Source organism: Agelaius phoeniceus, chromosome 2 (assembly GCF_051311805.1).
Source record: "Agelaius phoeniceus isolate bAgePho1 chromosome 2, bAgePho1.hap1, whole genome shotgun sequence".
In the NCBI taxonomy this organism is placed as follows: Eukaryota; Metazoa; Chordata; class Aves; order Passeriformes; family Icteridae; genus Agelaius; species Agelaius phoeniceus.
Genome location: NC_135266.1, coordinates 91456245 through 91470499, shown reverse-complemented (window position 1 = coordinate 91470499; position 14255 = coordinate 91456245). Strand labels below are relative to the sequence as shown.

The following is a 14255-nucleotide window of genomic DNA, read 5'->3' as shown; positions in this document are numbered from 1 at the left end:
TTCCATTGGAAGCAGTCTTCGTAGAGGAATTATGCAAACCCATCTTTACTGTAGAAGTTGTCTGAAGGGTTACAGTTTATTAGAAACCATGTTGCCAGCTGCAGGACAGAGGTGTTGGCATTTACAAGTTGGCCTGTAGAAGCAATGTGAAGTCTGCTTTTTAAAGAACTTGTGATTATCTGTTTTTTCTTTTGGAAACCTGTGACATATGGCTCCATTTTGCAGGCATTCTTTAATTTCCTTTTTTCACTTCAATGTTTTGAAGAGAAAGCTAAACTTGGACAGGAAAATTTCAATTGAAAGCTCTCAGAAAGGACCTAGTGAAAACTGTGTTTCAGCTTAGCACTGTAAATATGATAATTGGCAGGTTCCTGGCACATACTTGACAGTACTTTAATTCTGTGATGTTCAGATGAACTATTATGATTTACAGAGCTGTAGTAGTGTGTAGTAACATGTATTAAATACAGTTACACGGAGGAAGTTTGCTCATGGTGCTCTGTCTCTTCACTGACGTTCTAGTCCCACCAAGACGAGACCTTTCATCACATCTTATCTAGTAGAGCTCTCTTCTCTTGATGTGTCTTTGAAGAAAAGGAAGTGGGGTCATAGGACTTACTGCAGTTCTCTATTTACAAAACCATCTTCTAAAAGGGTGGTTTGCAAAGCAGGGTAGGATGAGGTCCTTGGTGTGGAAGGGATATTCATAAGCCAGTACTTGTGACTAGGCATTGTTCTCACGATAGAATTACTGGAACCGGTGATTTTTTTCTCAGAGATGTTATCTTTGACAGTTCCTTTCTGTCAGGGCTTGGCTAACAACTGCAACAAACCTTTAGAAGGGGGTAATTATGGAAGTACAGTCAGTGTGGTTTTTTTTTTTAGAAATGAATTCTGAATTCTGTTAGTCTCCTCATGAAAGAAGGTCCAAATTTCCTGTCTAGAAAGGAAGTTGGGCTACTTAAAGCTTAATCAGGCCCCTTTAGCAAAAGGATGATGAAGGTGGAGAAGAGCAACCAAGATCCAAGTGGTGCCAAGAGCAGTAGTGTGCAGCAGTTGTGCCTTTCCTGTGGAGTATGAGAGGAATTTTCATAAAATCCTTTTCTTTTCTTGAATGCCAGGTGGGAAAAGGACATTGGTAATGGTGCAGACTAGTACCAAATCCTTTAGCTTGCTTCTTGATCTAACGTGCTGAGATCTAGTCTTTCTTCCATAAGGGTTGAGGAAGGTAAAAATGAATTTCTCTCTATGTAGGAGGGTGATGTTTCAATGTATCTCATAACTAAGCCGTGTGCATTTTCAGTGTCTGGTGGCTTTTCCATGGTCTTAAACAGTGGGAAGGAAGTTCCCTTTATCATCAGATAGACCTAAAGCAGACTTACTGAGTATTTGGCTCATCTTAATCTGGCAGTCAGTTAAATTAGCTATTCTAGAGCAGGGAGTGAGAAATACTCAAAAGACAGAGTTCTGCTTAATCCTGTCTTAGGAGGGTGGGAAGACAGGTACTGAAAGACAGCTGTTCTTGGCCAGGACATTCTGTGTCTTCATGACCTTGAGTACTAAACTAACTGTTTACCTTACTTTTCTAGGCTTCCTTGGCAGAAACAGATAAAATTACCTTGGAGGTTGCCAAGCTGATCAAAGATGACTTCTTGCAGCAGAATGGTTACACGCCTTATGACAGGTGAGATCTGACTGGCCACTCTGCCCTCTTAGTCCTGTGCAGTCTGGATTGATACAGTTATTTCACATGGAAGCTGACCAGTGCAGAAATTCATGTTACTGTCTGTAAAGAAGTGGAAGAACTGTGTTTAGGTAGCTCATTCAGCAGTGCATTCACATTGTCTTACCCAAGGCATGCAGACCCCTTCTGAAAGCAGCACCCTGCAGAACCCTCCTCTATTGTTCTGTTAGCCAATGTTTCTGCAGTAGAATATCTGAGGAGGAGGACAGGACTGCTTTATTTTCATAGACAACATCCAAAGTCTTCCTGTTTATTCCATCAATACACAGGGAACTGCAAGAATCTGCTTTCAGTTACTGTTGCATAATTCTTGAGTAAGTTTGATCCATCAAAAAAAGCCCTTACTCTCTCTTTCTCCCTAGTGAACTCTTCTTTTCTTCTTTCCATGCTATCCTTGTGTTTTAACAGCCTGACAAGGGGCCTTTTTGTACTTCATCTCACTCCCCAGCCCAGGTAGATCAGGAAGTCTCGAGTACTTCATCACTAGAAATGTCAACATCCATCATTTTGTAACAGTGTGCCTTTGATCAGGTTACTAGGACAGGTATGTGTGTATGCTATAGGAAGCACAGGAAGTAGCACATAAATAATAATGAGGTGCCTTTTATGGGACTCACCTACCCATTAAAAATGGAACTGCATGAAGTGCTCCTGTCATAGAGAAACTCCTTTTCCTGTGGGCAAAGAAACTCGCAGAGCTGTCATCCCAGCCTGTTAGGAGGAAGCCTGCTCCCTTGATGGACAAAACAGGAAGGAGGAATTCTGTTTGCTGCTCATTGTTTTCCTTTACTTGTTAGCATTGGCACAGATTGAAATGTGAGATTTGTAGAGCAGCAGTTCCTGTTCACTCCTGTTTTGCCTGAATGTTTGGGTACTGCTTCAGAAACCTCAACTTCATTCAGCCTCAGGATAATTGTCTTGGCCTGCAATTTGACCATTTAAAAATGTGGGATGTGTTTGAGGCAGCCCCTCTCCTTTGGCAGTATACATTAAAAATCCCTGGAGTAAAGCAGGCTGGCACTCTTTTTGTCAGGGAAGGATGCTGATACTGTTCCAAGGTGCCTGACAGGTCCTCTTCTGTTCCATCAGGTTCTGCCCTTTCTATAAAACAGTGGGAATGCTTTCCAACATGATTGCATTTTATGACATGGCACGCCGTGCTGTAGAAACCACAGCTCAGAGTGACAATAAGATCACGTGGTCCATCATCCGAGAGAACATGAGTGAAATCCTCTACAGACTTACCTCCATGAAGTTCAAGGTATGTTGTAAGGAATTGGGTTGTCCTGCTTCCTGTGAGCTTCCAGGGCCTCTGGAAGACTGACTAAGTAGTAAACACACCAAAGAGCTTTGATAAAGGTCTGTGAACAGAGACTCTTTGCCATCATTTTGAAGATAGTAAAGAATTGTTTTGTGAGCAGAGGTCAGTGCAGAAATCCAGTCAGCTGATGCTGACTGCACACAGCCTTGGCAACTCCACCTTCAGCACTCTTTTATGTTACATATAGTCATGGTAACAGTACAAGCATCTTTTCCAATTTGCTTTGGGGGTTTTGTGATAAAATTCTGTAATAATATTTTAACATGTTCTAAGGAGACTATTATCAGAGAGAAGCAGCCTGAAGCCAAACATGGGACATGTCATATATTATTGCAGGAGTGTTTCTTTCTTTAACTTCTATTTACAGTAGCTCAGTTAACATTTCTTTCATTCAGTTTCTCCTGGATTTAAACTTCAGGCTGCTTATATCTGTCTCTAATATAAAAGAGACTGCTCAAAATGGGGAGAGGAAGGGAGGAGAGACTTTAGCATGGGCTTAAGACAAAACAAGTGGATTGGAGCACCTGCTCTGGGTAACTTCAGTAGCTGTCATTTTAGGGTACAGCTTTAATAAAACTCATCCAGAGCGTGCTGGTGTAGCAGTTACTGGTAGGACAATGGTAACCTGTGATACTGACTGATCTCCTCTATGAAATGAAATGCTTATTCTGTTAAAACTCATGTAAGTCAATACTGCAGATCTTTGGAGAACAAGTCGCAGTAGATTAAATACGTGTAGAATTAAATATTCTGCCATGCCAATGTATTCTGTTCCTGCAGGGTACTGGCTTGTTTCTGCAGTACGTGGGTTCCTGGTATATATTCTCAAAGCATCAAGAACATAACAAGATGCCCTTGGGGACATGAGCTTCTTTGAGAGCTGCTGATGTAGATAGAATAATTAAAACACTCCCTACAAACCCTGGCCCACCAACAGGCACCCGTAGTACAGCAGAGCAGTGGACAGCATGGCTGAAAATGGGAATCCAGAGAGTGAATATATGTTAAGTGGAGCTGGACCTCTAATAGTTATGAAAGGAAAATTGTATTCCCCAGGGCACAGTCTGGCAGGTGTGAGGATTCAGATGTCCTGCATCCTGGGGTTTGGGTACTTTGGAGAGACAATGTAAGAAGTAGTGCATCCACACGTGTAAGGCCTCTGTGTTTACCAAGAGTTGCACTGATCCAGAGGATCTTAGCACTCAGAGGAGCATGGTGAAGACATTGAACAGATTTCACAGCCTGACAGTTAATGCTTCTTGCAGAGAAAGCCTTGCAGCCTCAGAGCAAAGCTGATAAATTTTTTGCCTTTGTCTTTCATGAAAAATATTCTGAGAAAATGAAGCTGTACAAAGAAATTTTTGGGATTTTCATGATTACACAATACATTTTAATTTGAACGATACAACCTCTAAGTAATTGCAGAGTAACTCTTCCACTTACTGGGGATGCACTGCATTTGGTGTGGGGATAGGAGCTGGTATTAATCACTGCAGCTCTTAAATCACACAGCATTAACCAAGACCCTCAGTGGTTTTGATAGCTTTCCAAATCAGTTGCTTTACAGTGCAGTAACCACTGCTCATGAAAAAAAAATCTCTTTCCAGTAACCATTCTGCCTGCTTACTAATGTGGGAAGAGAATGAGATTTAAACCCTGTGGCTGTTGGTGAGACAAACAGGATGCAAAGACAGAGCTACAGTGCCTGCTCTGCAGTTGGCAAGTGTTGATCCCGAGTCAAGAGGTTACAGCAGTGGCAAACCAGGGCTGACTTAATTACAATGGGCTTTTCCTGATGGATTTGTTTACTTGCTGTGTTCTTTCAGGACCCTGTCAAAGATGGTGAAACAAAAATCAAGGCGGACTATGCTCAGCTGTTTGAGGACATGCAGAATGCGTTTCGAAATCTGGAAGAGTAGACTTGACTTCTGTGACCACTCCAGTTTGTCCTCTCAGTTCCTCATCTCAGCTCCTCTGCTTCCCTACCTTACAAGAATGATGCAACAGTACTTGAGTTGATAAATAACCCTGTGTTTCCCCTGTTCATACTCAGAGAGCGTCTTTACAAGAAACATTCCTCTTAGTTTGTATTTGGCATTGCTTTGTGTGTCTGGTGAGTGATGTGTGAATGGGCCTGGCTGAGTGAGGAAATGCTGTTGTACACTTCTAGGGTGGGAAAAATGTCAGCTTTCCTCTCCCAGCTCTCCTGGTAACCAGTCTTTCACCTCGGGGTGTAACCAGTTGAGCTGCACTGGCAGAGGAGGTGTAGGTCTTCATGCAGTCATGCAGTACATTGCGAGCTGGCAGTGGGAAGGGCATTTACACCTGCCACTTTGCTAAGTGACTATCAGACATAGAACTCCCTGTTCTCAAACAGAATTTTTGACCATATTCTGATGACATGTTGACACAACCAAAAATTCTTCACTACTCTATCATTTCTGAGTCTCTCAGCTGAGTCTTTTGGTACTGAAATGTGGTAGCTCTGGTCCTCTTCAAGAAGGGACTAACTAGAAGATAAGCATATGCAAGTGACTGGTATAATTTTGTACACTGGAGAAATACAATTTTATCTTCCTGCTTAATACAGATAGGACTGTTGGACTCAGCATCAGCTAAAATCACAGCTACAGGTGCTCAGCTTCCAGCAGAATTTTACCTTCTTGGCTCCTGTTCATCCCGTAAATTTTCCTGACACTCAGCTACTTTACTTTGTGAAGCTTGTGATGCTGCCATGTACTGCAGGTCATGGTTGGCAAGGTACAGTGATGCCACACGTGCTGACCACAGCGTGGTCCTTCCTTGGTGGTGCTCTGCCAGTGCAGTTGCCCCCAGTGCAATGCCCAGGTTATGCCAAGGAAAGGAAAGCACGTGCTTAGCCTTCTTCCTCCACCTGTGCTCACCTGGCCTGTTGGGTGGTGGCACAGAAGGTCCCCAGTTGTTGTGTAAGAGGAATGTAAGATGCTCAGCTGGGGGCAGGGGATGAACGGGGGAAGGTTGATGAGTACAAATGTATTTACTCCTGCCTTGTTGATTACAATGCAAGAGAAACCAGTGGCTCTGGTCTTCTGCTCTGTGCTCTGGAAGCACTCTGTCAAGCAGCTGAAACTGCTGCCTCTTGGGCTTTTTTTATTGGTAAAACTAGACTGAGATGAGAAATGAGCAGAGCGCAGCCTTTCTGTCAAACTCCCCAAGCCCAGCACTCATCCCATTGCTCCAGAGTGTGAGAGAGAGATGCTGGCATCCTCTCCAGTCTCTCCCTCTCGATTTTGTCAGGTGGCATTCCATGCCCAGCTGGGTTCCAGCTGCCACCTATGGCTTTGTTAGTCCTGAGACAGCACCTGTTGTTGGTGACACTGTGCCTGCGTGAGCGTTAACTCTGCACTGAAGTATTTCCACCGGCGCCAGCTTTGAACAGTAGTGATGCAAAGGGATCTTGTGCTACGGACCAAATGCTGCCACTTCCATTATGGTATCAACCCACTGTTTGTCAGGGGAGAGCCCAGCTGTCACTTAAAGGGATTGACTATTTTTGGTTCTCCCGAAAAGAAACTGCTCCTCCAGCTGATATTCTGGTAGTGAACGCTTAAGTTTACAGCTCACTAAACTTTTGGTGTATGCTGCTTATTTTATCAACGAGCATGTGTGAATGAGTAGTCACCATCCAAGCCCTTGCTGGGCTCATCGTTTGTACCCTTCACCACTGTACAATGTAGCATTTCATGCTAGAAACCAGATGTTCTTATCTCTTTAAATAGAGGATGTTATAAACTTTACAGAAGATGTCTAAGATAATGCAGTTCTAATATTTATTGTGCTGTACCTGGCCCTGAAGTGTGACCAGTTCAAAGTTTCATATATATTTTTGTCCTTTTTGTTTTGTGTCTGTTTTCAGTGTTGAGATTCTGATGTTCACTGTGTCCTGCAAGTCTTCCTTCCACAACTGTGGGAGGAATTACAACATTGGCAGAACCCCACCACCTACTTTATCTTGTATATTTCATAATGTACGTTGCTGGAAATTGTGTAAAAAAAATAAATTAAAAAAAATTGTTCAAGTCAATGAAAATAAAATTGATTTAAATTAGGTTTTATCTGTCCTATTTTTTTTATGTCAAACCAAACCTATGCTAAACAGTGGTGTACACAGCAGCCCATCACAAAAGGTGACAGCTTGCTTAGAAAAAATTACTTCATCACTTGAGGGGTTTCTTCAAAACTGCAAGCAGTTATTTGGCATGGACTCTACTTCAGTTCTCCCATTCCATTACAGCTTCCACAATCTCCTCACACGTTACATGAATGAGTTACAAGTAGTAAATACTCTTGGGGCAGGTATTTTTAGCATTACTTTAATACAATAAAAGTATAACTATAAGTTTGCCTCTTGCTGCCATGCAAGCAAAACAACTGTAGTTGTACCATTTGAGGGGACTTGGCACTTTGGATCAGAATCTGAGCAGCACTACTGGCCACAGCAACTCCTTTTGAATAAGGAGTTGAGACCTTCTGTAGACAGCAACACATACATGAAGAATACACTAAAAACATCACACTTGGCCCATTTTGTAGATTTGATCACTCTGTAACACCTCTTTGAAGAAAGTGTTCTGGTATTCCATAGAATATATTAAGAGATACATCAAGCTGAAGGTGTTCAAGTAATTCCACCACCTCACAAAGGGTTGGAAGTCATAAGCTCATTTCCGGGCAACCATGGACTAGTACTTCTCACTGGATGTTAAGAAATCCACGAAGTGAAGCGATGAGTTCAGGTTTTGGCAGTCTGGAAGTTACCAACAGGCAATGTCCTCACTTCATCCACTCGACTTTTGTGGATCTGGAAGGCCGGTGTCACCCAGCGGCCACAGGAACACTGGTCCCCCCTCCAGCTGAAGGAGCCCAGCTTTGACGAGCATTTGGGACACAGAAGCTGCAAGAAAGACCCAGAACTCAGTCTAAGACATGTGTTGATGTGGACTTAGTTAGAAATAGGCCAAAAAGCCAAACTGGAAGGGCTCTTTAGCCCTGGGGTGTAGCAGGCAGCTGTGCTGGCAGATGGGAGGGTGTGGAGATGCAGCTGCTGGGACCTGGTGGGATTCCAAGACAGTTTTACCAGGGTCCAAAGGACTCGGTCAGCCTGAGACCACAACAGGCTTCTGAAGTGCCACAAATCTTTCTCATAATAGAAACAAACAGATAAACCCTCTTCAAGATCCTGGCTGTTGTTGTCAGCACAAGCAGTGCATCAGCTCGTTTCCTTATGAAAGAGTATTTTACATTTAAGCATCTGCCCATAAGCTGTGAAATTTACATCAAAAAGGCTGGGGAGGCCTAGGACCTTGTGTGGGGGTTTTCCTTTGGGGAAGAAACACAATTCTGCCTTTGCAAAAAAAAAAAAAAAACCCAAACCAAAAATCCAAAGACTAAAAAGCACATGCTCCATTTCACCTGTCCTTCCATTACTCCGAGCAATGCCGGTTCCATCCACTGCACAGGCTCGATGAAGTATGAGGTGCATTTTTCCTGGCCATTCCCAGAAAGCCGTGCAGACTCTGTTATCCTCTTGTGGGCAAAGGCTGTCGGTCCCATTCCTTCCGTGTGGGACAAAATGCTGGAGCTACGGAACAGAGCACGTCTGCCCTCCAGGACACGGGAAAAAAGAAGTAAAACAAACGGGTTTTTTAACTGGGCAAATCTACAGACAATAGAAAATAAGGATATGGGCCTCCTGACTCTGAATAATTAAACAGGAGTACAAATTATACATGTTTTTGATTAGTCTAGAAGGTTCACAAGCACCACTCCAGGGAACAAAAGCTTTTGTATTTTGTAGTTTTGACTTTTTTTTTTTTTTGCAAACACAGTATGGAAACTTAGGCAACAGCTCATCCCTGACCTGACAACAATGACATGCCCATTGATTCACACTAGTTATGCTACTCTTGAGTAGATTTCACAATGACATTTTAAGGAGAACTATAAAGCATTTCATAAATATATAAAAGTACCTGCATTTCCTGCATCTGTAGAGAACCTCTGTGTTCAAAGTTTGACATATAGTGGTAGGATCAACTGCAAAGACTTCTCGGGGCAAGTCTTGAGGTTCTGCAGAGGGGTCAGGACCATGTTGTGAATCAGGTCAGCTCAGCCACGCTGCATTCCTGGGAATGAGACAGGAGTGTGTCTCTGCCCCAGTCACAGCCTGCAGGAGCCACCTTCTTCCCTTTCATTTGCTCTCTCACCAATTCCAATAGATTAAGCTAAAAACAAAAGAGCCTCATCCCACCATGCCTAAGACTGGGATTTGCTTAATGCAAGGAACTGGGATCTAGACTACGGCCTCAACCATGGAAATAATGATATTTTGCTTTATGTTCTTACTTCAGCAGAAAGTAATGGTAGAGGAGGTTTCTGAGCAGTTGTGCCAATGTTTGAGTGCCCAAAATACAGAAAGTCAGCTTGCAAATGGGACAATTTGACAAAGTCAGCTTGCAAACTGCTAAGGATAACGATACATAGAGGGCAACAGTACTATGATGCAACACTCAGATCTTGCAAGAAAAGCTACAGATTACTATTTTATTATAAAATTACACCGATGCACATGTATCTCTTGCAAATTAAAAGAGGAAAATTTACTTCATTACCTGCATTTCAACTTTTCTCAAGTTTTGCATGTTATTTTTTTCATCACATTGACATATTTTCTGAGGATTCTGTTTGCCTTGCCAGGGATGTAAAAATCACGAAAAATATCAAACTGACCTTTACCATTTTTCGCACTTTGCTAAAGAGCACAGCTCCTTACAGATCTCATTTCCCACGCATCTCCCAAAGGAACATTTCCCCCCCCCCCCCCCACTGATGAGCTGTGATTCTCTAGGGCTGGTGTAAGGTGAATGCTTGCCCTGGCCAAGTGCAGGCTCGGCTCCTTTGAGGGCCACACTCGAAGTCCAGCCCCTCTGACGGGGCTCATTCCGGGACAGCCTGCTCCAGCCCGTTCCCCTGCTGCGACTCTGCTCCGCGCACCTGCGCTGCTCCCACTCACCGCAGAACCTCTGGCTGAGCATCTCCAGCCGGTACCGCTTGTAGAGCGCGCTGCTGGTTTCCACGGCGCACCCCATCGCCTCGTAGAGCTTCAGCTGCGCCTGGAAGCCCGAGTTCACCCTGCGGCGGGGCCGAGAGCAGAGCGGGGTGAGGGGGGCGCCGGCCGGGCCGGGCGGGCCGAGGGGCGCGGGCGGGTACTCACTGCGCGTCCGGCTTGGCGGCCCTCACGGCGGCGAGCGCCTCCTGCCAGCCCAGCCCCTGCGTCTTCATCAGGTAGGCGGCGACCACGGCCACGCTGCGGCTCACCCCGGCGTGGCTGCAAGGCAAGGGCGGCCCGTCAGCGGCAGCGCCGCGGCCGCGGGCAGCGCCGGGCCCCGCCGCGGCCCCATGCTCACCAGCGGACGAGCGCGGCGCCGCCGCCCGCCCGGGCCGCGCCCAGGAACGCGGCGCACTCGTCCAGGCGGCTCAGCAAGTCCGCGCCGGGCTCGTCCCGCGCCCGGACGTGCATGGCCCGCAGCCCCGGCACGGCCGGCGGCTCCTCCGCGTCCACCGTCAGCACCGCCACCACCCCCGCCGCCGACAGCGCCGCCGGGGACGAGCAGGAGTCCGCGCCGCCCACGTAGAGCCCCTCCAGCACCGGCACCATCCCGCCGGGAGCCGCCATAGCTGCGGGAGCCGGGAGGGAAGCGCCGCCCCCGGCACGGCAGCGCTTTCCGCTTCCCTTGCCAGTGTGGAAATAGTAATTTCCGTAGGAAACGTCACGCAGCTGTGCTTACCGGGCAGGTTCTCTCCTCACCTCGTCCGTCTTAACTTGTCTTTTTTCCCCCCACCCTTCTTCTGTCTCCTTACAAGTGCTCAGAAAACAAATATGAGTCACAGGAGCGGTCGGGTTGCAAGGGACCACAGTGGTCCAACCTCCCCGCTCAAGCAGGATCGTGCAAGAGCACACGGTACAGGATTGTGTCTGTAGTATCTCCAGTGAGATACTGGAGTATCTCCAGTGAGGGAGACTCCTGACAGACAACACAGAGAATAGAAGTTTTCAGTTCCCCTTGAAGCTGCTAAATAGAACTTAAATACTAACTAGCAAAATAGATAAAGGAGTATAAAAGTAGACACAGGATGCTGAATATAACTGGAACCAACGGATGAACAGATAATTAGGAATATAGTGGCTTTTGTAGCAGAGCCATGTGTGAAAAACGCCAATCACTTGTTTTTAAAATTTTAAAAGTTTAATAGTAATAAAATGGTTATAAAAGTAGCAATATAATTAGGATAATAATAATTTGGACAATTTAAATTAGGACAATATGAGACAATAGCAACAAAGAGTTACGACGTCCGGGTACCTTTTTCTTGGCAGTACAATCCTGAAAAAGGGCACCCGTTAACAGAGGATTAACCTTTAAAAACAATAGCCTGTTACATATTCATACACCTCATACATGATGCATAAATTCCATTCAAACACAGGATTCTGTCTGGTCATCGTCAACTTCTGTCTCATAATCCTAACGGCGTCACCTGCCCGAGTGAGGCAGGAAGATGTTAATTTCTCCTGACAATGGAGCAATAAATTCTTTTTCTCTGGAAGATTTAGGTGTCCTGTGACTGCTACCTCAGTGTGAGTCCTTTCTTTAGAAAAAAAGTATCCTACATAGCACAGTTTCTATTTTAACATTTTGTTATAACCTAAAACTATATTTAACACACTACTTAAGAGAATTAATACAGCATTACTTTCTAACACAACACATATAATATTCATTTTAATATTTGTGAAAAGCCAATCATAAAATACGCATTTTTCAAACCATGTAAAAGAAGCAACAGGGCATGCCCTAAAAGAAGTTCAAACCAAAGTCATCTACATCAAGTCAAGGTCATTAGGGGTGTCAGGAAAATCCACAAACACCAGAGGTTTATGTCTATAAAGGAGACAGAGGTGTCCTGCAACTTTATTCGAATAAAGGGAGAGTTCACTGGGGCACACACCCGCAAGGTTTTCTTTCTTGAGGTTTCAGAGGGCACAGCTGCCTTTTATCCTAAACTCCTGGCCGTGTGTTGCCCTCTTCCTTTCCCCATTGCTGAGGTACTCGGCAGGTACAGCCTTCCTGAACTGCCTGCCACACATTCCCCCCTTGAATCTACTGTTTTACCCCAAAATTCAGAAGTTCAGGCTTGTGCAGACTCTTGTCTGTTTCAGGAACCAAGCTCTTTGGGCTCTGCAACAAACCTGCTGCCCAAAGTTGGCAGAGACATTAAGACCCATGTCAAAGACTTTAACACCCATACCTTCACCCATCAAATTGTTTGTGAAGACATTAGCTTTCCTCTCAGGGGCACTCAGTGAGTATAACCACCAGAGACCCCTTTAGATGACCCTCTAGGACCATAAAGGACTTCTGAGGTGGACCCATGCAAATTAGTTCTAGGAAAAGTGATGTTTCTCTATTAGCTAGGAAGTATACTGCAATGAATATGTATGGTCATGATGGAATTTTACTCTGGATACAGCTATATTAGGGAAGATACCTTCTGGGAATCCAGCACACTCATAATAAAGAATCCCTGCTTTCTAATACTTTAAATTGTGTTAGAAAGTTTAATTGCCAGCTGTTTTCTGTCTCACTCCACACGTCTCTGGACAAATTGTTCCAGTGCATGATCACACACAGAGTAAAGTTCTTCCTCATAGTCAGGAGGAACTTCCTGTGCATCAGTTTCTGCCTGTGTCCTAGTGGCTGGCACCAGTGAGAAAAGCCTCGCTCCATCCACTTTTTACAATGGCAAAATGCCAAATTTTGTTTTAAAGACCATGGCTGGGACCAGAGACCATACGCTGAGACCATACGCTCTCTCCATGGCTGGGACACAGAACCTTACCCTGTCTCCACTATATGGGATAGAAGAGCCTAAAGTCCCTAACTCCCGTCACTGGGGAATTGTTCTAGTGGGGCTCCGTGCGAGACAGCTGGAGGCAAAACTTGCAAAAACATCTGCCAGGGCCTCTGGGATCCTTGCAGGATGCTGACTAGCCACGGAGGAGGTGACACTGGCAGTCACCTCAGACCTGATAAGGTGAGGCTGAAACCAGAGAAGGGAGATTGTTATCCCATTCCCGCAGGAGGGGCGGGTGGAGCTGGGGCACCATGGAGCAGCTGCCGTGCTGCAGGAGGGATGGGCCGCCACAGAGATCCTGCTGAGGATGCTGCCCATGAGACACTTCCTCACCACTGCCAGCAGACAGCATGCACCAGTTGCCAGTCTCACTGGGAGATGGGCAGTGGGACAGCGGCTTCCAGAGCTGTGGAGTTTCCGTGTGCTGCTGGTGACCCTCTGAGCAGACTGCAACGACTCTTTGTAGTTGAGATTGGCCCCAAGGTTTCCAAGGGTGCAAGGGCACTGCTTGAAGTTTGCTGCCATCCTGCCTCACCTCCCATGCCTGCCCTAGTGCCTGTGGGATTGTGGGATTGTGGGATTGTGCAGCAGTCCAGCTGGGAAGCTGCTCAAGGGAAAGGCAGATCCCCTCTTTGGGTGGATCAGTTCTAAATCACATAAACGTGACCCAGAGGGTGTGCCTGTGTATCTGAGTAAGGGGAGTTTCTGACAGCTCTCATTTACATTGTTTTAAGCTACATAAATGTGCGAAATGTCCTCTTCCAGTTGCCATTGCCACCAGCGAGAAATGAAAGGTTTACTGAAAAAAGCATTTAAAAATGCCTTTTAAAATGCTTTTTCCAGTAACAGCAGGGGGAAAAAGTATACATACTGAAAAGAAAGGCAGGTGGAAATTAAAACCAGATAAAACTGTGAATGGACCTTTACTTGTGAAAGCAGATAACAGTTGTAGCAAACTACCATGGGGAAAAAACAGATTATTCATTTCTTGAGTGATCTGAAAAAGTCTGCAGACAACTGCAAGTTACTGAAGGGGCTATGAGTTTTACAGCAGGGTAATATTATCCAGGTATTATGTGAATACTAAGGGGTGGTTAATAATCTCTGTTAACCTTCAAATCTGTGAATGTGCAGGGGCAAACAGTACTGTCTGCAACTAAAACCAGGCAGGGCTGGATGCAGGATCCCAAGAGACTGGCCCAGTGGTAGTGTTAGCACTGCAGTCCTCCACGCTGC

General features: G+C 45.3%; 2 protein-coding genes across 3 annotated transcripts in view; one reads left to right on the top strand and one right to left on the bottom strand.

Annotated features, from left to right (window-relative positions):
* The window catches only part of ATP6V1A (ATPase H+ transporting V1 subunit A), a 31749-nt gene extending 24596 nt beyond the window's left edge, over window positions 1-7153 (top strand). For both annotated transcript variants that reach the window (XM_054654659.2, XM_054654658.2), the window contains exons 13-15: window positions 1590-1684; window positions 2834-3005; window positions 4892-7153. In XM_054654659.2, the coding sequence (XP_054510634.1) occupies window positions 1590-1684; window positions 2834-3005; window positions 4892-4984 (360 nt within the window). In that variant the 3' untranslated portion in view covers window positions 4985-7153. The remainder of the gene's footprint in view (window positions 1-1589; window positions 1685-2833; window positions 3006-4891) is intronic.
* Window positions 7154-7401: 248 nt separating this feature from the next.
* On the bottom strand, window positions 7402-10828 carry DUSP12 (dual specificity phosphatase 12). The gene is made up of 6 exons (XM_054627776.2): window positions 10511-10828; window positions 10318-10431; window positions 10117-10235; window positions 9077-9173; window positions 8517-8703; window positions 7402-7998 (listed from the first exon to the last, which is right to left on the bottom strand). Exons 1-6 carry the CDS (start codon window positions 10777-10779, stop codon window positions 7837-7839), a joined length of 948 nt encoding a protein of 315 aa, XP_054483751.2. The 5' UTR covers window positions 10780-10828; the 3' UTR covers window positions 7402-7836.
* Window positions 10829-14255: the final 3427 nt, after the last annotated feature.

What these genes read in the sequence shown, in the direction of transcription:
- DUSP12 (XM_054627776.2), bottom strand. Translation starts at nt 10,779, where the DNA reads ATGGCGGCTCCCGGCGGGATGGTGCCGGTGCTGGAGGGGCTCTACGTG. An exon ending in GCCGCCAAGCCGGACGCGCA is followed by an intron (nt 10,236 to 10,317) that starts GTGAGTACCCGC and finishes GCCCCGCCGCAG; the next exon opens with GGTGAACTCGGGCTTCCAGG. An exon ending in TACAGATGCAGGAAATGCAG is followed by an intron (nt 8,704 to 9,076) that starts GTACTTTTATAT and finishes CCTGGAGGGCAG; the next exon opens with ACGTGCTCTGTTCCGTAGCT.